Source organism: Gallinula chloropus (genome assembly GCF_964237585.1).
Source record: "Gallinula chloropus genome assembly, chromosome: 5".
NCBI lineage: Eukaryota > Metazoa > Chordata > Aves > Gruiformes > Rallidae > Gallinula > Gallinula chloropus.
The window spans coordinates 53,984,451-54,010,721 of record NC_140090.1 but is presented as its reverse complement, the minus strand read 5'-3'; the positions used below and the strand labels follow the sequence as shown (position 1 = coordinate 54,010,721).

At 36.2% G+C, this 26,271-nt stretch overlaps 1 protein-coding gene across 2 annotated transcripts in view; it reads left to right on the top strand.

The window, feature by feature from the left end:
- NRG3 (neuregulin 3) overlaps positions 1-26,271 on the top strand; it is a gene marked incomplete at its 3' end in the record, with an annotated part of 382,825 nt that overhangs the window by 145,865 nt on the left and 210,689 nt on the right. For both annotated transcript variants that reach the window (XM_084264712.1, XM_084264711.1), the window contains exon 2: positions 12,984-13,113. In XM_084264712.1, the coding sequence (XP_084120838.1) occupies positions 12,984-13,113 (130 nt within the window). The remainder of the gene's footprint in view (positions 1-12,983; positions 13,114-26,271) is intronic.

Below are 26,271 nucleotides of genomic sequence, written 5' to 3'. Positions count from 1 at the left end.
CAACAGTGCAGGTTTTTGATGCTATTTTAACCTCAGCTTTACCCTTTTTGTCATGCAAGTAGTGGCCACCTTATTGTGTCATGCTGTTTTCATTTTAATTGAAGTGTGAATAAAGATTGAGGTTTCTGTAGCATTGGAATTTATACTGCTAGAAGCCCACCCTGTGGACCTTGCTGAGTTTGTGTAGCATTGGAGGGAATACTACTTGGGCAGATAGATGAAATTAGAGGGATTTTTTTTTTTTTAAGCTTTAATTAATAATACATAAAATTTTACTTTAAGTTAAAAAAGGGGGAGGCAAAGTATAAGATCTACAAAATTTATTTAGCCATTAATGAATGGAAAATTAACCTGAATGCTTTTAAGAACTTTAAAATTCTAGTTAGTTCTCAGGGCCATCTTCTTTGTGATCTTCAATGAAGTTAAATAATTACTAGAATCTTTTAATTCTAGCTATTTTGTTGAAGGATGTGCTGTAAAGGCTGACTAGGTTATATAAAATCGAAAAATCATAACTCATCCCAAGACAAGCAGATTATACTGTAGAAAGATGAGAGTGTATTTACTGCGTAGCACCATGTTTACCTGCAGTGGTACTTCTGTTGCTCAAAAGAGATTAAGCATAAAAGATACAATGCACAGAAATGACCATAACAGCACAATACTCTGGCAGCTGGAATTGCTGGTGAGATTCAGTGCTGCCACCAAATCAGGGTGCCATACTTGGACACCATGGAGGGTGTTTCCTGGAGGGAAAATTTAATTTCCATAGCTAGTGGTAATCAAAATTCTATGATGTTTGATTGTTCTCTTTGCCTATGTGTGTGTGTGCCTAAAATGTTATAATCTCTTTGTGTGTAATGTGTTAGGGATAGCTAGAAAATAAGTAGGTGATATTATGTTGGCTTTCTTTTTTTTTGTCACTGAATCAAGGCAGACTGCAAGGCTATAGTGCTTTGTGTGCTTCTGGTGCTTAGGTCTCAGAGGAGCTAACAGAACTTGAAAAATTGAGAGAAGAGTGATAAGGATGACTTGTTAGTTTATGGGCTAGCTTTTGTATTAATTGAGTTTCTGGTATTTTATAATCATCTCAGCATTATATAAAAGAGCTGCATGCATTTTTCTCTTGCCTGCCAGTCAGCAATGCCGTAATACACCTGCACTCTAAGAAGAAAATTTATATTAACTTTTAATTAAACATTAAAATTAATGAATTAAACACACTGCAATGGGAAATGCAGATTTTAACTAATAATTACATCTTATGAAACTTGCTAATCAAGCACTGAGTCAATAAAATACAAGACCTATGCTACTTTATTCAGGGTGAGTATGCAGACAGCTTGTGAAATTAGAACTATAGACCACGCTGCATGCAGAAAGCATGCTTCCAAACACAACTTTACAGAGCACTGTGGCTCACAGAAACTGAATATTAAAACAAGAGCCCTGACTGGATATTATTCATAATGGTTGTGGTCACAGGAGAAATTTCGGAGTGTATTAAACTGTGTATCTACAAAAGCATCTTTCCTTATAGTGTAAACTCCATGTCCTCTCTCCTCTTGCTCCTTTGTTCGCAGTTATCAAGACTAAATGTATATTGTTTTGTTGCACCAAGGCTGTGTATTGTCCAAGAGTAAGAAGCCAAGCCAAGAAGGTTCCACTGTTTTAAACTCCTTTTGTACCAATGTAGTAGTCTGAATTGCAGAGAATTTAGGAGAAAAAAAATCTGTCTGTTATTAGGCAAAGACGTTGATACGAATCACAGATATTAAACATGTGATATTGTTTCTGTTAAATCCAAGACCAGAGGGAGATGCAACTAAACCTTATTTGAATGTGAGCCAAAGGCCAAGGATTTATGAAATAGACAAAGATTATGTGAAATGCTACAAAATAATCGTATAATGTTGTGATATTAGGTATGATACCCTTACCCTTTAGTTATTCAGACCTAACCCAGGTTCTGTTGATGGTTCTTGCTTGCCATAGTTCACTGAAGTTTTACTATGGTGAAGCACTGTGGATTTAAATACTAGAACTACATGTAATTTACTTAATTACTTGCATTAGAAAATGCAAGCATGTAGAGTTGAGCAGTATTTAACGCTGTGTGCTGGTAGTAAGGTCAGGGTAATTTGCAGCACGTGTGTTTCTCAAATGCCACGTCAGAAACAGATGGAAAGGTGTTCTCCTTACCTGAGAGAATGAGATAAATCTTGTGAGGTAAGCAGTATGCAGGAACTGTTGCAAAGGCATTTTATCTTCTTATGCCTATCCCCTGTCTATTCTGGAAAACTGAATTAAAAGAATCAAGGTGAAGAAATGAGATTTAAAAAATATATATATGTTATGTGGGTTTCTTTATGAAAGAAAATGCTGAGAACAATGTTAATGTTTCATAGTCTGACTTTACATGTCTGCCCCGCAAGGATGTCAAAATGATAAATGAAATAGTGAATAAAATTTAGATTGCATGCCTTAAAAATATACACAATCTTAGGGTTAAAATTGCATTTCTTACTTAATTTGCATTCAACGTATTATTTGACCTATTTCAGTTCCTTGGAGAAAGAGCATCATGCTGCCAGTCAAACAAACTACTCGTAGCTTTTTTTATAATTGATATTTCTACATTTTAATGTAAAGTGTTTCCCTCTATAGCTTTTATTCCATTATGTATCTATTTTTTTAGCCTACAGAACTTTGTCAGTGAGTGCAAGAAGTGATTTATTTGTTAAAGATACAAAACATAGTAATAGATAATTCCTGTTCAACTTCTAAGGAAATTGAATATAAACCCTACAAGCATGAAACACCCCAGGCTGGTCAAAAGCTCATCTGGTCCAACCTTTCATGGAAAAGGGAGCCGAAGTGAGATTATCTAGCAGCCTGTCCAGTTGTGTCTTGAAAACCTCCAGTGATTGGAACTCCATCCACATCTCTGGGGAGGTTGTTCTGGTGATTTTTTAATTTTTTACTTAAAAATTCCTTTTATACCAAGATAAAACCTCTCTTGCTTCCCTACTTACCTTTTGCCCCTTGTCTCCTTGCCCCTTGTGACTTCTTGTGAAGAGAACCTCTGTCCCTCTTGTAGCTGCCTTCTCCTGGAGAGCTGTGATGAGTTCCCCTGAGCTTTCTCTCTCTTCCAGGGAGGAAAGACCCAACTCCTTCAGCTTTTCTTCAAAGGGCGGTTTTGCCAGCCCTTTGATCATCTTCATGGCTCTCCTTTACAGCCTTTCCGGCCTGTTCATGTCTGGTTTTGAATTGCGTAGACCAGGTGTAGCCTGGCAAGAATGGAGAGTGGGATCATCATGATTCTCTCTCTACTAGTAACACCCATGCGGAGTCAGCCCCGGATCTGACTTGCCTTTGTTGCTGCAGCAGTGCACCATTGACTTACAGTCTTGTTGCCTACCAGGTTCCACAGGTGTCTTTGAGTGAGGCTGCACCCCAACCACAAATTCTGGCCTGTACTGGGCTCTTTGGTTCTGCCATCCCCGGTGCAGGACTTGTCACTTGTCTTTGTTAAACTTCATACAGTTCTTGCTCGCCCTCTCTTCCAGCCTGTATGTGTCTCCCTGTAAAATGGCTCTTCCTTCTGACATTTCCACCTCATCACCCACTGTAGGGTCACCGTGCTTTTAACCCCACTGCCCAGGTCGTGATGTTGAGTGGGGGGTGGGCAGGAGGTAGGGAGCTCTTTTGGATGGCTGCCAGCCTGAGCCAGAGCCACTGATCAGCACCCCTGGAGTGTGGCCTGTCAGCCCACTTCCTGCAATACTTCATTTCAGAAGAACTTTGTGTATGTCATTATGTGCAAATATGATTATTACAGATCTGTGAGAAAGACTTGGTGCTCGGTGAGGACATTCACAACTTCCTACCTTTGTTATCTGTTTTAGTGTTTCTTTCTTTTTATCAGTAGATAGGGAATCTAAAACCCCTTACATTTACTAAACAGCAATATTTACCTCTTCACACTCTTGTGTATGATTTGTGCTGCTTGCGTATGCACACAAACCACAAGCTTTTGGAAAAAATAGCCAGTCCTTTGAGGAATGACCAGGTCTTCAGGGCTGAAATGTTTTTAAGTTATCCGTGAAGGACCCTGAGTTATATTCTTATATTCATAAGAGGAAAAATGAGCATGTTTGCTCTGAACTGCTTGCTATAGTTAAGTCTGAGCAGATTGTTGTACCACTAATTTCTCAGTGAAATCAGTCATTTCTCCATATACAGTCATGTCTGGATAAGTTATATATAACTTATTAAAGTTTAAAACTGTTTAAAAGTAATGGCTTTATGTTTTGCAATGAAGATTACTAAGCATCATGACAATTAAGGTATTGGTATTATAAAGTCTGTTCCTTGTCTTTTACATAACACTTCTGTTTTCCATTTCGGCCTTTGCTATTCTGTGAATGTTTAGAAGGAATAGTTTATTAAGCCTTTTAAAATACAAAGGTGAGTAATTGAATTCTTATCACACTTTAAGGAATTTGCAGATGGTCTTAATGAGCTGTAAATCACGAAATACTTGTTCCCAGAAGAATTTTCTTACAAGACAGTTATTCATAGGAATTGAAGATTGCTTCAGTGTTGCTAATGTTTGCTCTATCGCTATTGAATGCTAACCAATAGTAATTTTCCGTTACTTTACAATAGTACAGCCTACCTGGCTGCTGTCTGTGATATGATTACAATGTAAAGACAAAAAGTGTTGGAGAGGTCTTAGTAGCCAAAAGAGGAGTCACTAGTATGAATGAATGAATGTGTGCATAAGCATTCATCAACATTTAGTTTAACAGATTTTTGAAAACATTATGCCCATTGGTGATAACAGATCTGTGACTGAGAAAGCCTTGGTGCTTGGTGAGGACATTCACCACTTACTACCTTTGTTACCAGTTGACAGAGCACTGGAATAGGCTGCCCAGGGAGGTGGTGGAGTCGTCTCCTCTGGAGGTATTCAAGACCCGTCTGGACACCTATCTGTGCAATATGAGCTAGGGAGCTGCTTTGGCAGGGGATTGGACCCGATGATCTCACGAGGTCTCTTCCAACCCCTACAATTCTGTGATTCTGTGATTCCTTTCATACTAGGCCAAAAATCCACTTTGCTTTTCTCGTAAGTGGTTTAGGCATACCTGCAAGGGTAAGTGTGATCTCATTTTCTTATAATACTGGAAAGCTCTTTAAGGGCATTAATGTTATAAAAAGCACCCATACCTGTTCCCATCCTTTATTTAGGTTGCATTGAACTTTTAATTTTTGCTAAGAAACTCATAAGGAACTGTTTCATAAATCAGTGAAACTATTTAATTTGCATAGCCTTTACTTTGGTATGTTGTTTTTTTAATCTGCTCCAGGGTATTACCTTACTTTTTCTCAGTCTGTTATAAGGCAAAAAAAGTCAATGAGAGTGACTCACCAGGTGGCTATAAGGGGTCATATAATATCCTTGGAGATTTTAAAAAATCACCTGGACTTACCCACAGCATCCTGATCTTAAAATGAAATGTAACTGTACTTTGAGCAGGAGGTCTGATGAGATACCTTCCCATTTAAATTATTCATCCTTTAGAGGGAAAAATGTGGGCAACAGCTTAGTTTGCCAAAAAAAAAAAGCTGAAGTCATTCACTACTTCCTCCTTCCCCCATCAAAAAAAATATCCAACACCAAGCCAAAACCCAAATAAACCCACAATTGTCCAGTGAAAGTTATGTGCTGTAAGGATAGTTAAAGGTTTATCAGCTGTAGAGGCATAATTTAGTTAATTTGGTGATAACATCAGCAGAGGAAATACTGGGTGGCAGGATGCGAGCAATGATAAAGGTCAGATCAGGTAATGTCCCAGAGCTGAGGCAAGCAGTGTCCAGGATCTTGCAACTCGAAGTTTGAGGTGCCGCAGACTTTTATCCACTTCAACTTTCCTGAGTGGGGAGGATATAGCAGGCTGGGAAAGAACATGGTGCCCATCTCCCACCAGAGACCTACAGAAACTTTTATTCTCCTCTCTGCCTTGATCATGTCCTGAGGGAAAGGGCTGTTTGAAATGCTATTGATAAAATAGAGTTGATAATTGCTTCATCCAAAAGAGAAGAGTAGGTAATTGAATTAAATTTTCAGTTTATGTTGAAATACGTTTAAACTACAAGGTAATTTTCTTGTTTCCCAGTATCTCTCCGATGAAAATACATTTCATAGTTATCTCTTGTGCAGTTTTTACATAAGTGAGGAGCCTAATCTGGATTGGTAACTAGAGTTTGTAGAATGAACTGCTGAAAGCTTATTACTGGGAAATGATGACTTGTACAAAGGGTAAAGAAACTAGATTGTTGATATAACTTGTGATGGGAACCAGATGATGTGGAACATGAGCTACACATGGAGTCTGCTGGAATTAGGCTGCAATTCATCCCAGCACTGTTACCTCCAAGCTGTAGCGCAGGCGAGTGCAGGAGGAACTACCTGCACATAGCAGCATGCACATCAAGATTCAGGGTTTCTGTCATTATCTTTCTTTCCCTTTGTCCTTTGATCTTAACTCCCAAACAGTGCTTCGTGAGTAGGAGGAGAGAGAAGACGGTGGCAATACAAAAAAGAAAAAGATTTGGAGCCCTATTAATTGGACTTTTTTTACTACATGTAATAATGATTGTAACACCACTTATACTCCTGCTGTAGCAATATTGAGCTATTTAGGCTATTGTACTTCTCTTTTCTTGTATCTTTCATTTTTTTTCCAAATATAGAGCAAAGATCTTAAATTTGCTGTACTTACACTTAATTTAACTGTTTTTCAACTTATCTATCTATTGGAGATGACTTCTAATACCTATTTCCACATTCTCAAAAGGCTGTTGTCCCCTTCTGGTGCAATGGTGCCATCCAGTCTCAAGAACTTTTGGTGACTTCAGTGATGTCAGTATACAAAGACAGGACGGACTTCTTAGGGTTTGAAGGGGAGAGAAGGGCTGGTAGGGGATGGTCAATCCACTTTTGGCACAATCTCCAGTACCCCACTTTTTCACTGAATTTTTTTAGATCAATTAATGAGTTCTACCAGAGGGCATCTGAATACATGTCTGATTGGCAAAAGCACTCTGTACCTAGAGTGCCCGTCAGAACTGTCACGACTCAATTTTCAGAATAACTCTTCACATTGAATGCTGAAACCTTTTAGAGTTTTAGTCACTTCTGTTTCTTTGGCTCCTAGACATTGAACTTCTGAAAAACCCTGGCCTTTTGTGTCTCACTGGGCTCTCTCCTGACTCATCTCCCATTTGTTCAGCTTTCACTGATTTTGGTGTGAGCGGTACAGGAGAATGCAGCCTCTGATGTGCAATTCTGCCCATATATGGATGAGCTTCGTTGGTATTCAGGGTTCACTGTATGGTTCTGACAGATGTGATCAGATAACACATTCCGAAGCAATGCCAGCATTATTTGCTTTTCTGCTTTTGAACGTCAGTTGCAAGATGCCTTTAGATGTGCATTTCTTTTGTATGTTGTTTTTAGAAATAGCGGCTGTGTGGTTTGGTTTCCTTAAGTCCTAAAAACAAAGGCGTTCTTTAGTATGTAAGAGTTTTGCAGCAAGCAGTCAGTTGTTACAATTGCACATAATATTTGGCTAACAATGGACTAGTAAGTTGAGGAAAATACTGTAATATATTTTTCAAGGTATAGATCAGTATTTCTGTATTGTGATTTCAGACTGATAAAGCATTTAGAAAATGTGAATATTTAATCAGACAAATGCATGCAAACATCTCAAGTTTAGAGCAAGAAGCTTGTTACAATTCTAAAAATTTGAATTTCTAGATATCAGCTACCATTGTAAAATATTGTGAGTACTTGCAAATAATACAGTTTTCAATTCCTTTTCCCTTAATGAGTATCTTGTGAGGACTTGGTACATTCTCCTGCTACTCACCTTTCACTTCTAAAAGCACAGGAATAAGCATTGTAGCTTATGGGCTTTCTTTTAAGATTCAGAGTATTGCAGGTAAACAAAGTAATATATAAATTACTCTGCTTGTCACTTTAATTTTTTGCCATATTTTTTTGCCATAATTCTAAAATATCAGGAGAGCAGCACTCTCTGAGCCTGCAAGAAATGCAGGGAATCCTGGTCATATTGGCTGAGCCATCATTAAATATTTTGCCATTGACTTCACCGAACATAAAATTTAACTGTCCATATGCTATTAAATGACTGTTTATGTTACTTTTAGAGATTGCAATAGTGATATAAAAATATATTGCAAAAAAAGAAAAAAAAAAGAGGGTTGTTTTTTTAGAAGGCTTTTCTTGTAAGTGAAGCTGCTTTGTCAGAGGAAGTCCGGTTTATAATTGGCTTTTTTCTAGTGCTTTTAAAAATGGGATCAGTGATTTAAAATAAGTATCTCACTTATTTTGGTGCCTCAGTAAGTCAGTGTCTCTCACAGTAATATCAGTTATAAATGGATTAAAAAGTAAAGGAGAAGCCAGTTTGAATGTTGATGCTGAAATCTACCCAATGGTAATCATAAGAGGTCTTTCATTGTGTAAGTGCTGATATTAAACCCAGTATGGAGACGTAGCGCATTATCAAGGAGGAATATTTAAATAGTTGCCATACTTATGTTGTTAAGTGAATGTTACTCCATGGCTACAGAATTTGCATGCCACTCCACTAGTGATTTCAGGGAAGTTAAGCAGGATCTTATCTCGGATTCTCCTAGGCCAAAGGGAATGGCTGCTGCAGTCTGCACAGAAACAGCTGTCACCCATGCTGGTGTTTTCAAAAATATTTTAAATCTTGCATCCTCTCTTTTCCTGCATTTGTCCTTTGCAGTTACAGGTTTGTTAATATCAGAGCACAGAACTGGAAACAACAAATCTGGTAGCCTTGAAGGGGGAGATAGTGTTCATGGTATTGTGTATTATGCATTGAACATTCAGTAAATTACCTATAACAAGCCATCCTGTGCTGCTATAAACATGATGAAACAGGTTAATGAGAGAAGAATACAAAGTCACTAACGTTTCTTTAGACCAAGCTTTAGACCTTAACAAAATAAAAACATTTGAAAATTTTACTGTTTTGTTTTTTTTTAACTTTCCCAAGTGACTGCGTTTTGGGTTGTTTTTTTTTTTTAACAAACTCCATGCTTCTAAGTCAAAGCTCTTGAAGCCTTCCTTTGGAAAATGAATTAAATTCTTGTTGAAGTGATTAAAAACTGGTATCTCAGCCTTGGCACTAGTATATCTGTTTTAGGAGCGCGGGAATCATGCACAAAGTGCTGCTGATAATAAGGCAAGAAAAAGTGCCTAGAAATTTTTTTGATTCCAATTTAGTTGGAGAGATTCTGGTAGAAATCAATAGCTCCTTTTGCATGGAACACCTGGATACTTGGCAATTAAAAAAATGGAAAAGATGACTTTAAGGGATTATGGATTACTGGCATTTACACATTGAATTCAAGGACATGTGAATGCACAACAGAAGTTCTCTTTTGTTACCTTTTAATGTTTGGGTCTGTTACCCATGTTCAAAGACTAAAAATAATTTAAGGGGCTCTACTAGTAATTATATCAATTCCTAGGTTTTATTGATTATTTAAAAATGAAAAAAACCCACAATACAATGGTGGATACTTAGCAGGCTTCTGAAGCCATGAAGGAAAATTCCACCATGGAAAAGTCAATTATGTGCTTGATAGGTGTCAAAAAAAGAAAGTTGTGAGAGAGCAAATCAGACAGTAACATTTATTATTTATTAGAAAAAGAATCAAGAAAACTGTAGTCTCTGCAGTGTTTTCCATTGGTTTGTTCTTTCTGTAGCTCTATTTAGAACAAGTTTCTAGGTTTTGTTTTTTCAATATTTAATGAATCTGTAACAGAGTTCTTCATCATGAGCGCAACATGAAATAACAGCAGGATTGTAACCTTTCAGAAAACTCGCATATCCTGTATGTGAGCATATTCAGCAGAAAGCGCCAAGCAGCTCTAGGGATATCTAGGATTTCAATTAGTAACACAGCCTTTGAGCTTTTGAATGTTAGTGAATGACCTTTGTAGGTAAGGTATCCGATCATTGTAGACCAGAGGTCAGCTGTACATAGATGTTTCCATGTGCATTGACCTTGTTGGACCTGCACGCCTATATTCGAGACAGAAAAAGCTACAACTGACTTGTAATGAGATGCTATTTGTTTAAAAAAAAAAAATAAATCTAAAAGCTTCGAATTGCTGTGTGCTTTTCACTGAGTGTTTTCCAAGGCTGTCATAAGAAACTGTCGGCATCGTTGTTACTGCTGTTGTAATATAAGAAAAGCTTGAAATTATGTCCAAGTATCATAACTTACGCCTGTTTATAAATAAAGCAGAGGGTGCTCTGAGTGGGTTTTGACTGCAGCCCTACATGGCTCTGTGTGGGGAAGAGCACCAAGCACTCCTATAGAACTTTTGGACACTGGTTCTGGAAGGCTGCTTTGCTGCAGTGGCTGCTGGTGAACAATTTATTGGCAGAGAAATCCTGTTACTTGGATCATTTCTATTCATACTCAAATAAATTTTGCTATAGCTCTCCTCAGTGGCGCTTTTGCCAGTATAAAATGTCATGTGATCTGCTGCTGCTGAACTGGCAAAAGTTTCTGCTCTGAAACTTGATTTAATCTTGAATTATATTGAAGAGGTAAACGATTAAAATAAATCAGAACAAAATCTCTGAAGAATATATTTAAAACTTTAAAATGCTGACCTTGACAAGGTATTTTTGAGTTAATTATGGTAGGAGTATCCTGCACTTCAAACACTGCTCTGAGAATTCAGTACATCACTACCTCAAAGACACTCTTTGTGATACTGTATGTCTCCTTAGCTTTGCTCATGTCCTTGGGGGATGTCTCAGATTGCTTTGTAATGCGACTGCTTTCATAAGGGTGTTTGCACAGGTTGTTTCTTCAGAGCAGGCTGACAAATATAAGTGTTCTGTTCTCTAAAGCCAGATTGAGTTGAATTGCTACTCAAACAGTTTTAGTAACCTTTGGTAATTATCCCAAGTGCTTTAAGATAATATTATCTTCAGTATTTAAAAATGATATATCATTTCTGATTACTTTTGGTTATATTTAGATTTTTACCTCAGCAAATCTTTAAATAATCATTTAAGTTCTCCTGTGTAGAACTGACCTTAAAAGGCAACTGGGCTACCATTTGTCTACCTGCAGATATTTTTGTTACGTAAAATCTGCATTCCTTCATTCTTGAAATGTCACCAGTGATGTGCTAGTCACTGTTAGCATTTACAAACATCTTTATTGCTTCCAAAATACAATTTGATACATTTCTTTTCAGGGTTTGCTTGCAGTCATTAAAAACATAGTAGTCTATATAAAGCCTGCACCTTTTTTGAATGTGCTGCTGTCAGGGAAAATGGCAACTTTTCATTCTGAATCTGCAAAACCATTTGAAAGGAGACTGGGGGGAATTTCTTCCCAGGACTTTTCTTGCCGCTGAAAACAATGAACTCAAATGTTTTCTTTCTGGGGGCAAGGGAAAAAAAAAACAAACAAAAGGAGTTGTATACAAAGATTAGGGTGTGGATTTTCTTATAACATTCAAATGTGTTTTATAAATTTTCACATAGTCTCGATAACAAGGAAAACTTGTAGCACTACTTTTTATTTTTTACCCTCTTAGTGTGTTGAAATAGAGTTAGTATGAAAGATGCTTTGAATTATCTGAATTTTCTTGCAGAACCATACTTATAGGCATCTTGTATTTCAGTGTTTGGATTTCAGCTTTGGTGTTGGCTTGTTGAATATTTACTTTATATCCAGTTATGAGCAAAAAGCAAAGTAGTGTATTTACGGAATGTTTTGAATTTGCAAAATTGCATCTGCATTGAGTACAGGTACATTGCTTTGACAGTAGCTAATAGTATATTTTGTCATGTGATGAAATGTTCTTTTATTTTTATATATTAGTATATTAGATAATGGTCCTTTCCCCATCACCTCCTCCCCTTCCCCCCAGCCCCACCCCCCTAGCAAGTAGGAAATAAAACTTTGAGAATTTAAGACTTTATATGAAGATTTCCATGGCTCTGTGGAAATCATACTTTGAAAATTACACTTCATTAGAAAAATCGTTGTCTTAGTGAAGAAAATTAAAGTATCTGTCAATCACACATCTTCCTCTGAAAATTTCTCTTTATTGTTTGCTAATCGAACTTGATTGGTAAGGTTAAAGAGATATAATAGAAGAAAGGACTGAGAGCTCACCCTAACATACTGTCAGCCTATTGCAAATCTTATTATCCAACTACATATGTAAAACTTACAGCCAAAGCCATAATCAATCTTTTCAACTGTTATGGGGGTGTTTATACAGAAGCCTACAGTTGATGTACCGAAATGAAACAATCTGTGATATACTGTTTGTGTTCTGGAACAATTTTTGTGATTGTTGAATAAAATTAGCATTGTCCTTAGGGCTTTGGCTTTTTTTTCCCCCTTTAATTGTTGAGGGTTTTATGAGGGTTTTTAGGCTGTTACTATATTAACTACTGCTGCTCATTTTTCATGAAAAAAAGTTGTGTTGTACTTAAAACCATATTTTAGTGTGTTAATATGAAAATTATTTTTCATTCTGGTTAAAGAATTCAAAATAGATGTCTTTACAGAAGACACTTTAGAAATTGGAAGTGGTTGAAACAATACTGAACTTTGCTGCAGTCTGTCTTGTTTTTCTGCTGAAGTTTCCAAATACAGGATTCTCATTGTGGATCTTTTTAAGACCAACTGATTGCTGCTAATATGGCAGTCCATTGAAGGTTGCTTCCCTATGCTTTTGCGTTCTGTTAATTAGTCTGTCTTGATCAGTTGGTGTTACCAAGACCGATTTGGACAAATTGACTTAAAATACACTTTAAGAATATTAAATGCTTAGCCTTACAGCATTTCTTTCCTTTTTGCTCTCTCCATAGATACTACAACGTATTCCACTGAACGATCTGAGCACTTTAAGCCATGCAAAGACAAAGATCTTGCATATTGTCTCAACGAGGGGGAATGCTTTGTGATTGAAACCTTAACAGGATCACATAAACACTGCCGGTAAGTCATTTTACAAGGAGGTTACAAAAAAAGTCTTCTGGCCAAGAGAGACAGCATGGGGGGTGCGGGGGTGGGGAGGGGCGGGGGCAGGGGCAGGGGCAGGAATAATCAGACTGTTAATATTATAAAGCAGGGGAATTTACCCTCAGTTTGATTCTATCCCTCACATTTGATTTTTTTTCTAGTCCGCAATATGTGCAAATGCGAACATGGAAATATAAAAAGCAACATTGTGATTACTTCTGTAGATAAGCAAAGTCTTTGCTATTTTATTTCATAATCATATGGAGTTAAGACTAATGTTTTGGGGTTTGCATATTAAAATTTTGTGTTCCTTTACATACCAACAACATAAATCATGGGGGTTGCTTTGAGTACTCAAAGTAGAGCTTTGACAATAGCTGCTCATTCAGAGAGAGGAAGAGTTGTTCAGTTAGTAGCTTTAGGAATTAAGGTTTCTGAAGATTAATTACCAGAAGATAAAAACTGGCTATGTAGATGTTTTACAGTTTCATGCTTCTGAACCTCAGTTAGTTTCTGTGATCATCTTATATGTATTTACAAGAATAATGGAAAAGAAAATCCAATCACCAAATGCGATATGCAGGAGGAGTATCTCAACATCTTCAAAAAGATGGGAATAAAAATTCTGAACTGCCCAAACAACCTTTTAAATAGAAGTGCTCCACTGAAAGTTTGTGTGTAAGTCATGAAATCAAATGTACCTCCTTTGAAAGTGGAAATTTATGGATTTAAAGATTGATGAGAGTCTGCATATGAGAACGCTATTCCTAAGATTTTTATTTTTAATACTGTATTTGTAATTTTTTCACCTTAAATTCTGTGTGCTTCAGTGACTATTCACTTCCCCACTTTTATTGTGTTCTTTTACGGCACGCTTATTAAATTAAATATCCTGAGTGAAAATCATGGAGAAATGAACATTTTTCAACTTCAATTGAAATCTTTACAGGTATTTTTCCTCAAAGTACACGTGTGAGATTTTTCAGTCTTTCTTAAAATTGAAATGAGCTCTTAACAATGGAATTATATCACTCAAAGATTCAAGCATTTTTTCATTGTCAGAGTATATAATCTGGACAAAACTGCTACAGTGTAATAGCAGAGAGAAAATGATGTATGTGAACACTTTAAATTAGGCTAGTAATTTTATTAGCTAATTTCCTTGAACAGATTGATTTAGTAAACTGTATGGATTAAACATCTAAGTATCTCCCAGAGTTTATCTCATGAGAGGGCCATCTCTTTTTGTGGTTGTTGTATTGTTTGACTTTCAAGATCTTTCCTATTGTTTACTTCTGACAAATTCATTTTTGTGCTGATTCTAAGGCTTGAGTTGTGATAATGTGAGAAGCTTTTCCCTTTATCTAAACGAGCCAGATTGGTGAGTTGTCCTTTGCACCAGAGTGAATTTTTTTCATCGCTTTCTCTTGTTTAATTCTTCCATAGGGAAATATGGCTATCACTTGTGAATCTGATAGCCCTTGCATGTAAACGATTTGCATTACTTGTACAAGTTTCAGGCATTGGCACATTCTTTGGGAATTAAACATCTGCTTATTTCAGTGGGTATGTTGAAGTCTGCAGCATGAAAGGATGTGTATAAGGCAATAAAATTTTGTATAGGAAGAGAAGATACATTTTAAAACAAATTAAAAGGTGATTAAACTAGTTGTAATGCATTGTTTAATTCTGTAAGGACTTTTACAATGCCAAACAGCAGCTTGCACAGAATCATTTTTATGATACTTGTATGTATGTCATTAATCAAGAGAGAATTTTAATTTGACCTTCAAATTATGTATCTCTGCTTGAGTATGTCTGTATGTCTCTTCATAAGGGCCAGTGCTGTAGTGAGTGGGATGCAGGTGTTTTCCTATCTGTAGCCCAGAGCCATGCTCTGAAATAGCAGCTAGAATGTACACGCATAGAAAAATAAAATACTGACGTGCTGCATTTGTCCTCTAACTAGAAAAAGTGATTTTTCCCTGAGAATGAAAGGGTTATGGAATTCCCATCACAATTAAAAGAATAATTTTAATACAGAATTATGAAGACTTAGAGTGAAATGATACTTTGTTCTTGGAATCAGGCTACATTGTGTATTCTCATTGGGAGTTTGATTTTGCATCTGTTCTGGGAACAGAGCACCAATTTTCTGAAATGGGAATTTGCCGTGTGGAACAGCTGCAGATAGAAGACCTTGATGTAGCAGAATCCTTTCATCAGACTTTGTGAGGTTTAAAGAGCGCTAGTAGTTGCTATGCTTAGGCAGTTGTGCAGTTGTTCTTGTGTGTACATGTTTAAGGACAAATATGCTAATGACTGTTAAACGAAAAAAAAAACATGTCAACTCCAGCAGACAGTAATGATATGGGCAGCTGGATGTTGTAAAGCACTGTTCTCTAGAACTCTTTCCTGTTTTGAGAGATACAAGCCTTGCCTTGTTTGAACCTGTAACAGTGGAGTGTGGGATTAGCATTGTACTCTTGGTAATGGGCAAAGTTGAGGTCACTATGAAGTAACCACTGCGATTACAGGAAATAAGGAGGTCTGAAGCAGCCCTGCTCATGTATCTTCCATTCTTACCCACTCCTGAAGTCATGGGAATTGTTTTATCTTCACTGACAAATGGAAGAAAAAAATACAGGAATGGTTATAGTATCAAATCCTGTAATTCCATTTTTGTTTGAAATTCTATATTTTACTCACTGTCTCTTGGTGAAAATCTGCCTGGGGATGTAAACTGGCATAGTTCTCCTGCGTGATTAGGTAACAAAAAAGATGCACTGGTTGTTTGTGCTATTTTAAAGGTGTGACTTAAGTATTTATTTTTGTGAATGATTTAACACGACCTTGTTTTAAGGATAGTGTAGGTCAACGGCAGGGAAACTTCATATCTAGCTTCTCCATATGCTGATTTTATTTTTTTTTTTATTTCCCTGTTGCCTTCCTGAGAATTTAGGCTGAATGGTGAGGATGCTTTTAGTTATTTGCACAAAACAAATCAGTACACAGTCAACACTGACACATTGGCATTTAATGGGCTGTTACATAATGCAGCCATTAGAAGAAGTTTAGGTTTTGTCTGAACAATGTTGTTTCAATGACATTATCTCAAGTCCTGCTGTGGTTTTAGGGGTTGGGATGTTTTGGGGTTTCTTTTTGTGAATCCTTCTGCTTTTTTTTTTTTTTTTGTCCTTGCACTTTACTCGGGTTACCTATTTAGGATTGGAAAACAGTGGATGAATGAGTGGCTGAAACTTTTGAGGAGAGGATTGCCTTAGTAAATTTCTCTTGTGAAAGACACCATTTTGACGGTTACGTATGCACTAATCTTGGTGTTGGCACTGAACTCTAATATGCTTTTTATAGATTTGAGTATGTTGGATGAGAGATTCCCTTTGTTGCTGTCTTTCATCTCTCCTTCGCAAAGGAAGCGGTATAAAACCTGAGTAAGTTTTCTAATAGCAGGGAGTGAAAGAATAGGCTCGCAAACACACAGTAAACAAAACCTCATTCCCAGTTAACTCAAATACAGCAGGTTGTGCATATGATTCCAAGAGCATTGCTGTGGTTACTATCCCAAGTTTCCAGATTAAACAGAACAATCTGTTTCATGCATCCATTGTATTTTGATCTGGGTAATGTTGCTGGGGTAAATGCGTAAGAATTTCATATATATAAAACCCAAAACCAACCAACAGAACATCAAAAAACCCATGATGCCAGTGTTGCTCTGCTCAGCTTTGTTTAAAATCAGCCATGAGACCAGAGGGGCTGAATTCCCTTCTAGTGAAAGTCCAGTTCAGCTAAATGTTTGTACACTGCCAGGTCTATTGAGAGTCTCTTGCATAGTAATAAGCGTAATCCAGGCATAGCCCCTGCTGTCAGTAAAAGCAGAAGAAAAGGATCAGATTGGACTTCAGAAACGCTCTGAGCATTGCACATATGTGCACTTAGCCATAAGTTAAAAATTTGAAGATAAAAATTTAATTATTCTGCTTTATTTACATTGCTTGTTATCTAGGCTTTTGCAGTCTGACTTAGGTGTTTTAAAATACCAGTCACTTACAGTGATATTTTTCCAGGGGACTTCCAACATGTAAGTAAAGTAAACCCAGACAACTACTCACTGTGGAATAGCATTGAATAAATAAATAATTTAACTGATGTCACAATATTGCAAGGTTAGCTTCAAAAATAATCCATTGCATTAAACTGACAGTTTAACAAACATGTACAATAGTTTAAAGGAGAAAGAAGGTTGTACTTAAAATTTAGGATACTATCTGTGTCAAGGGCAATCAACAGACCTCCTGTGGTGAAAATTTACTGGCTTATAAGCATAGCTGTAGCATACATCTAGATTATATTTGCATTGTTGCACACATCATTAGCTGGAAATGCTGCCATTTTACTTTCATGTTTACTGACAAAAGCTGAGGTGAACTTGAAATACCACAGTAGGTAGCTTCCAGCTGTTAGGCAACTATATTTTAATATAGGTATGGCATTGCATTATTATTTCCTCACCTGCTTATTCAGCAGTGCTTTTAACACTTACGGTTGCCTCGAGTGATGTGGTTTCTGTTAGCTCAAATAGAAAAGCCTGTGTGCCTGTAGCATTGTGGCTGTGATGCTCTCCAAAACTCAGTCCTAGGAGAAGCCAGGAAGCAGAAATTCTGGCCAAGACATCTGTCACATGGAGAGTACATCCCAATCAGCTCAGCCATATTCATACACTCAAGACAGTGATACTAAACCAATAAATAAATAAAAGCCTTTATTTCTTTAAAAAACACTAATGACAAATCTGCAGTTTGACTGCTTTTCCCTTTTTTTTTTAGAGCCTCATGTTTTGATGTTCATACAGAAAACCCCTGAAAAACTGCAGCCCCAAAACGCTTCTGTGCGTTCTTTTTCGCACTGCTGCTCCTTGAAATTACAGGAAAAGGCTGCATGGCTTTACTGTCACATACTTGTTTTATCCTTTTAAGCTTTTTTAGATATGTACCACAAAGAAATCTAGTTTCTAAACCTCAAAATGAAACAGTGAAAAGCCCTAGACATCTGTAGGATTCATAACCTTTTTGGAAGTACCCAGATTTATGTGATTTTTTTTTTTTTTAACCATTTGGTCTAAAATTTCTTGTAAAGACATAAGAGTTAAATTGAATCAGTTAACAATACAGTTTAGTTTTGATTCTGATTCATACACTGAATTTAGCCTGCATTAACCCAATACTAAGTTCTCCATACTCTTCTTCCTAAGTCATCTAAAATAAAACCACTTCAGGTCTGATATGGTGTAAGAATTCAGTAAATAATAAATAGGTTTTAAATTTAAAGATTGAGTTGTTTAACATCCTCTCAGGGTGAATTAGTGCAAGAACAATGTGGTATGTATGCTAATCATGGCTGTATTCAATAGCACCTGATTCATGCTTTTATAATTTAACATTCAGAAGGTAGATGCTCTTGAGAAAGTTTCTTGTGAAAGTACTTTAATTATTGATTGTTTCCACAATTTCAGCACTCTTATTTTTTAGTGAGTTTTATTTTAAGATTTTCCCCTAGATTATTGCATTTAATAGATACTTACCTTCTTCATTCTTCTGTAACGTTCACAGTAGAAAATACTGTGAGCTTGAAATATATATATATGCAAATTGAAGTCTTCCGAAGTTCAGTGCTTTCAGATATCTGCAAAAGAGTTTTTAATGCAGCAGTGCAACAGTGTGTATTTCAAGAATCATGACAGAAGTTTCCTTTGTGTTTACAAAAATTCATCCTTCAGCACATGCTTAAGTTTTGAGTACTGCAGTAAATCTGGGTTTATCGCTGTTGTTGCTGTTCACATACGATCATTCCTTCAAGCAGCTCTGTGCACCAGAGAAGTCACTGGCAAAACATCTATTATCAGTTCCCCCTTAAAGTTTTTCTGAAAGCAGGTTTTTATTAGTCTTGTTTGGGGGAGAATAAATTAATTTCATAGTAAAAAAAATACAGAATAAAATAAAGCTTTGCATTTAGGGATAGTTTTAATTTTCTATGTAGATGCTGTAGTCTATACTCATGCTATTTCACGTTCTATTTGCTCTCTGCTGAGTACCTTAAACAGGTTAGATTTTTCTAATGATTTCCCTTTGAAAAACTTTGATTGCTAACCAGAATAACTTTCTGGTTCCATTGCTATCTTTTGAAGTTGTGAAATTTACCCTCCTGCTTCAGGTTATGATGCCAGTGCCCTTTTCCAGTCAGAGCAATAAGGTAAAAGCCACAATACTGTGCACAATAAATGTATACCCGCATACTTAGATTACACACTAATTTAACTGAGTTCACCTGTGATTCATTTAAGCAGATTTAGTAATCTATTTCATTTTGTTTGAAATACTTATTCAAATTAATATTCTTGAAAAAGCTTGAAAGAAAATGGAAGCGTTACATAGCTGTACATCCAAAGCTGAAGCTTAAGAGAATGTGCATATCTTAAACTTCTGTTAGCAGAGAGGGGTGAAAAACTGTGGAATATGTTTCCTTTTCTCTAAACATACTAAAAGACTAAGGTAAATTCATTTTTAGTACACACAAAGCATGGAGAAACATAGCTACAGGCATAAGATGTCACCTCACCTATATTTCTTTGTCACACATTTTTAATTCACAGATAATGGCTGTCAAATCTAAGTGTTAATTCTTTCATTTATGTATGTATACAGTTATTTCCCAAACATAAGAAGTATTTCTTATATTTCGCGAAGCTTTAAGTAAACACTCATTTTTTTCTAAAGCACTGGGAGAAGGAGAGACCCATTTTGTCTCCCTTTGCATTTGGCAAGATCCCTTCAGTAGGTTGAAGACTCGGGTTATAACCTTCAATTGCAGTGGAGAAGTGAGAAATGCAGTTGCTGGCACAACAGCTAAGATGGCTTTTTCTTGAGGCTGCTAGTAATTCTGGTATTTCTTGATTTGGCATCTTGGTGGGAGCTTGGGAAGCAACGCTCTGCTAGTGTTTGTTCTTATGTCTCACTAGCAAGAAAACTTAGAACTGGAGGAACCTTAAGTTTTTATCACCACGTTTACTTGGTTGTACCCGTTTGTGAAGCTGTGTATTGTCACTATAGGTTAGCAAGGCACCTTGTTTTTATGGCACATCTCCACTGTTAGGGATGACTCAAATGCATTTTATATAAAATACAAACTTTCATGATGAAGTTTGATCTGTTAATGGAAGAAACTACTTTCCTTTCAAATTAGGAAGCAGGAGGCAAAGTTATGTGACCTACAGAGAGATATTACCTAGTACATGCTGTCTGAAATGGAATACAAGATAAGGAGGTATATTCTGAAAATTGGAAAAATACAGAATGGTAAAGTCCTTCCCCTGCAATAGAATATTCTGTCAATTTGCAAGAATTGTTTTTTTCCCCTTTTTTTTCCCAAACCTGCCAATGAAAAAAAAAAAATATTTTATAGCTCTTACAATACACACACACAGTGTTTGTAGGAGATAAAAGACAACTTAAGAACTGTGGATGCAAATATCGATGGCATATATTTCATCTGTCTTGAAGCTAATATATGCAAATATTTTGTGATGAAACTCTGTTTTTAAGTTAACTTGGAAATGAGTTAGGGTTGTTGTTGTTTTTAGCTCCCTTAGGCTAGAAGGAATTTGTGAAGTGCATAATGCAGACATCTAAAATCTCTCATTTAAATTCTCATCCTTGCCAGTGTCTTAAGTATGCTGAAGGCAGTAGCATTTCCAATCTAATCCTATCTGCAGACATTCTCCCAGAAGATCTGCTCGAAAAGATCTTACTAGGAGAAGAAATAAACTCTGGACAATAGAGTCATTTAAATAGAAACAAATGCCAACTATATAAAAATGCTAACTACCAAAACTTTAATCCATCAGTACTCTAGGTTAATCTAAATGAGAAGCACAAACCAATCAGTTTCCCCTCTTGCTTCCCCTATTAAGCAGGGGAAAGTGCAGTAAAACTGTATTCTGTACCGTTAGGAAAATGGAGGTCCCTAAGTTTAGACAGGCAGGTGAAGTGTCATATGAGTTATGTTAAAGACATAAATATTCTGGCTTTTATCCTGTACCCACTACTGTAGTGTTTAGGAGTAAGTGGACAGTTTGAATTCGAAGGAAGTTCCTTAAATTTAGTCCAGTGCAGATAGGGATGAACTCTTGAAGCAACCTGCCAACAGTATCTAATAAGCAGCAGATTAATATGAAGTGTATGCAGAGATATCTCCAGAAGGTTGTAATGAAACACATTTTGGACTGTATTTGTGCCTTATCTGCCACTTTGTTAGATAGCAAACTCTAGTTTTTACAGGAACTACGCTGTTAAGAAGGCTACTGTTAGAAGCCTAGGGTAATAATTGATGACTCCTTGAATCGGCACATAAATTTAAGGTCGAACTCCAGGTTGTTTAAGGTAGTTATGATGTGCCAATAATGCCTTGTTAATTGCATTGTTAAAGTATAAAGGATACATGCCAGAGTAATGCAGAAGTCAGAGGTTAGCTCTGGAATTATGTCTGAGAGGGAAGCTTCTGCTATGAATTGCAAAGGTTATGTAAAAATTAAGTTTAACAGCTAAAAATTATGGTTTGCCTGTTTTGCATTCTGGATTATTATGGTGGACATCATTGGAGGTTATTATCAGTAAGCAGTTTGGGATGGCATTTTTGCTTGTCATCAAGCCTATAGAGAGAACAGGGGTGGGGGGTGTGTCTGCATTGTTACCTTTAAATACTGCTTTTTTTATCTCTTCTGAAGCTACAGCTCATGAAAGCAGTACAGATGTTCAAAACATAAAAAGGAACTATCTGTGAATTTCTTCAGAATTGTAAGGAAAAAGAAGATTGATCAATGGTATTAGAGACATTTTAGATACTCTTGCTGTTTACAGCCTTATTTGTCGCTTATATTCATAGCTATGATGGGGAGAGGAGGGGGGCAAAAGTGAGAAGGGATCAAAATTTGGGGTGACTTCTATAGGGATGCTATTCCAGCAAATAAAAGGTCATTGCTTTTTCCCTTACGTATTGATGTTATTCAAGGAAGTTCAAGCTACAGTAGCCAATTTAAAGACAGAAAAAACATTAAGACCATCTTTCTTCAGCAACTTTTTTCAATTACTTATCTTTAAGATACAGTGTCTATTATAGTCTAGGGCAGAATGTTATTAAAGGGATATTTATATACTTTAATATGTTATTTAAATACATATTTATAAAATTTACCTTGATAGGCACTCAGTGTATGATATTAAGTATTTAAAGGACTTGGCAAAATATAGACACATGACATAAATTATAGAATGGTGCAGAAAACAAATTTCTGCTGTGTGCTATTTAATGTAATATTGTGGCTGTTGGACGAGGAGAATTTATTTTAGGTGGTGGTATTACTGCATACATGATTTTATAGTTTCTACCACACCACCTCTTGAGGTCCCTTCCAACCCCTACAATTCTGTGATCAGAGTAGCTGCTAAATGGGGTTTGCTGTTTTCTGATCACATCTGAAAGTCAAATATTTATAAACAGTCTTACATGTACTTAATTATTCCCTACACTGATTTCAGTAGGAACACCGAGGTTCAATCAAATTTGAAAGACTCACTCTGTGTTATATTAGAGTATATTTTGAATAATTGGTTTAAATAAATGGAAGAAAAATAAGTTAATACTGTTATCTGTTCTTCTCAGTCGTGGTAGTCTCAGTCAGTGATCTCCACGTATTTAGTTACCAGTAGCCGTCCATTCCTCCCTCTTCTCTTTGCATCATTAATTTCACATGTAAAGAAGCAACTTGAAGAACAGTAGCTAGGATAAGTAGACTTAAAGTGATCACCTGTCATCTCTCTTAATTTGGTATTAAAGCTGTCTAACATGAATGCAATGAAAAAGATATTAATGGTAATTTTAGGGGAGTGGGGACTCAGAATGAACTTCTCAGAAGTACTTTGTTTGAATTACAGAAAATAAATCAAGCTGCTAGGTGTTTATATGCTTTTAGATATGCTATAGATTTTGTTCTTGTTTTTGCAGGATAGTCAGATGATGTTTAAATAACTTCCCTTTTTCTATTTCTCTATAGGTTCCTTCCCCCATTTTTTTTTTTTAATTTCTCCCTTCAAATTTGGACCTGTGAGAAATTGAAAGGCAGAAGCTTGTTATTTTGTCCCCTTTCATCAAAAAAAAAAAAAAACAAAAACAAAAACCCAAAACAACTCCAGTGCTTCTGTTTTCTTTGAATTTGTAAACCATAGAGGAACACATTCCTTCATAAAGGAATGGAGAGAAAAGAGGAAAAGAAATGAGCAAAGCTGACTGTCAGTCAGTGATGTAAAATAAATTTCTGGTTTGCCGAGATTTGTAGGTCTTTTATGTCAGTATTTGAGAAAAAGTTGTCACTGAGAAATGAAAACAGAGACAGAATGCTCATGATTTTTGGTGTCTTTAAGGCCACTCTGGATAGGATGGGACCCTTTCCCAGTGTCTCAGCCTGTTTCAGAGTCCAAATGTGAACTTCATTGTTATGCATTTGTGGAAAATTATTGGCATTCGTGCTACAGTATATTATGAATGTCGGTGCACATTGAAGCAGAGGAGGGGATTTTGAAGACCAGTACTGTGACAACATTTCTTGATGACAGACATCATAATAGACGTTCTCTTAAGTATCTCTGCTTAATACTGAACCTGCAATTTCAATAAGGGAACCCTATTGTGATGCGACAGAGAGGGCAATAGGCAGAATGGAAATTCTGCCTTTTTCTAACTTCTCGCTAAACTCTTAAAGCAGACAGATGTGTAATGATAACTTCTAGGTATTGCATAGGGTTTTGACTTTCTCATATGATGTTAACTATAGGAGATGACCCGCATTGATCTTAGTGCTACATGTGTTACTCATCTGTCATTTTCCAAGGGGATCATCCCAAGAATAAACATGTAACTTCCTTTTAAGTTTTCAGTTTCCATTAACACAGAATCTATTCTCATTGGATGCAAACCTGAGGATCCCCATGTATCCTGGCATCCCATTTTCTGTTGATCAGCTTAGCATATTGCTTATGATCTGTGAATATGCTGTGCTAGACCATGTACTGAACCATTGAGCAAGTTAAAACAAAAAAACCCAGCAACCTACAAATAGCCTAGTGTATACACTATGGATGTGTGATGCTTGTCAGAGAATCCTTATGGTGTAAGGTCATTATTGTGTCTGTTGAAGAAGACTTAGAAAAGCTTTAGTTGAGTGTCTTTAAACAGAGCTTTAATTTTGAATAGAGCTGTAAAATTCTATTAAACATGTATATTTTAAATCCTTGAAGAGTATCACAACCGAATTAATTTAAATTAGGTCTTTTTTTATCAGCAGTGATTGTTGGATATGAAATTTAGCTTTATAGCACTGCTTTTAAATTTTGTATTTTGAACATATTGCTAAATGTTAGCTTATTTATTTTATTCTTGTTGAAAGATGAAAAGGAAGCATTGGATATCAAATACAAATGAATAAATTACCATGTTGATCTAGAAACGTGACCAAACATGAACAAAAACTTGAAATTACTGAGTTCTATTATTTACCACTGTCTGAGCTTTGAAATAAATGCAAATAGAAAATTGAATATCTCTGCACAGATTGTTGCATTTTTGTTATCTTCTGATTATGATAGATCTGAAAAGGAAATCTGTCCTGATCTCATCAGGTTGCTGATCTATGTGTCTTTCTGCATACCTGTGCATCCATATTTCCTTAGTATCCTTTATTCTCCTGGTAGGGACCTGCAAATGCTGTAGTTCCCTTCCTGAAGGTGCAGAGCTGTCATGGTTTAGGAAGGCTGGAGTTGGTCTGCAAATTTTATGCAGCATTCAGCTGATTTCAGTAGTCCTGATCAAGGCCTTCTGACTGCATGCTGGAAGAGCAATAATAGAGCAATGGGAGAAAATAAAATTGTCTAGTAAATCATAATCTTTGAGTACGCAGTTAAGCCACTGGATGATTTTTTTGTTTTCTTTCACAACAGGCTGAAATTGCATGATTTAAATTAGCTTTACACCTAGAATGGAAGTGGTAATACTGTAATTGATTGCAAGGAAATATAAAGCTTACAAATTTTGTGACTTTTTTGCCCTTTATTTGCAAATATTTTTGCAAAAAGATATAAAAATGCAAATTAATATCAAATTCAATACACGAAAAATCAAGATCTTCAATCACAATGTCTAGATTTCATGGTAACGATCTTTTGCTCTTGGAGCAAAACATAGTGAAACAATGAAGGCTAGACAATATTAAAATTTCCATATAATATGCGGATAATTGAGACATATCAGCGTATTCAAGGAATAGGTTTGAATTCAATTTTCTTTTGGATATTGTAGTCAAGTCTGTAGTTCTGTTCTTCAGTTGAATCCAAACAATTTGAAATTTGAGCAGTGATACAAAAAAGTATATAGCTGTTATGGAAATGGTGTCAAGAAAGACAGACTGGGTATAAGCTATATTTGTCTGTGTGGAACAAAGAAAATAATTCTGTAAGATAAATTATAAAACATACTGGATGTTTTCTCTAAGCTGTGTGAAATTGTTTTATTTTTAATGAAGCATGATCTGTATTAAAAGCCTTCATATTTTGATGAAAGCTAAGTTTATATGCATGTGGCAGAATTTATCATAATTGTGAAACGCTTAAAACTGTCTGAAAACGCTTTTTCAAACTCGGAGTTTAAACTTATAAGCTTGCCTCATTATCTCTTCATGAGGTAACTGGATTCTCGGGGTAATATCTTTTTTTAGATGATGTATTTGATAGCTTTTTCACAGGGAGCATCCTGCTCAGAGTTCAGAACTTAAACTGAACACATCTCAGTAGTATCAGGGAAACCAAATACTCTTCAAACTGAGCAGATACATAGTTTATAATTAAAATACTAGCTAACTGGAGTGGCTAAAGAGATGGTAGCTTCTGTCCATCACGTGTACTGTATGCTGGTAAAAAAAATGTAGTACTTGATCTTTTTAGTGAATGTATAAGATCTTTGCAACAGGCCTTTTGTCTGTCCCTTTCCCATCCTATGATGCTGCAGCCCAAA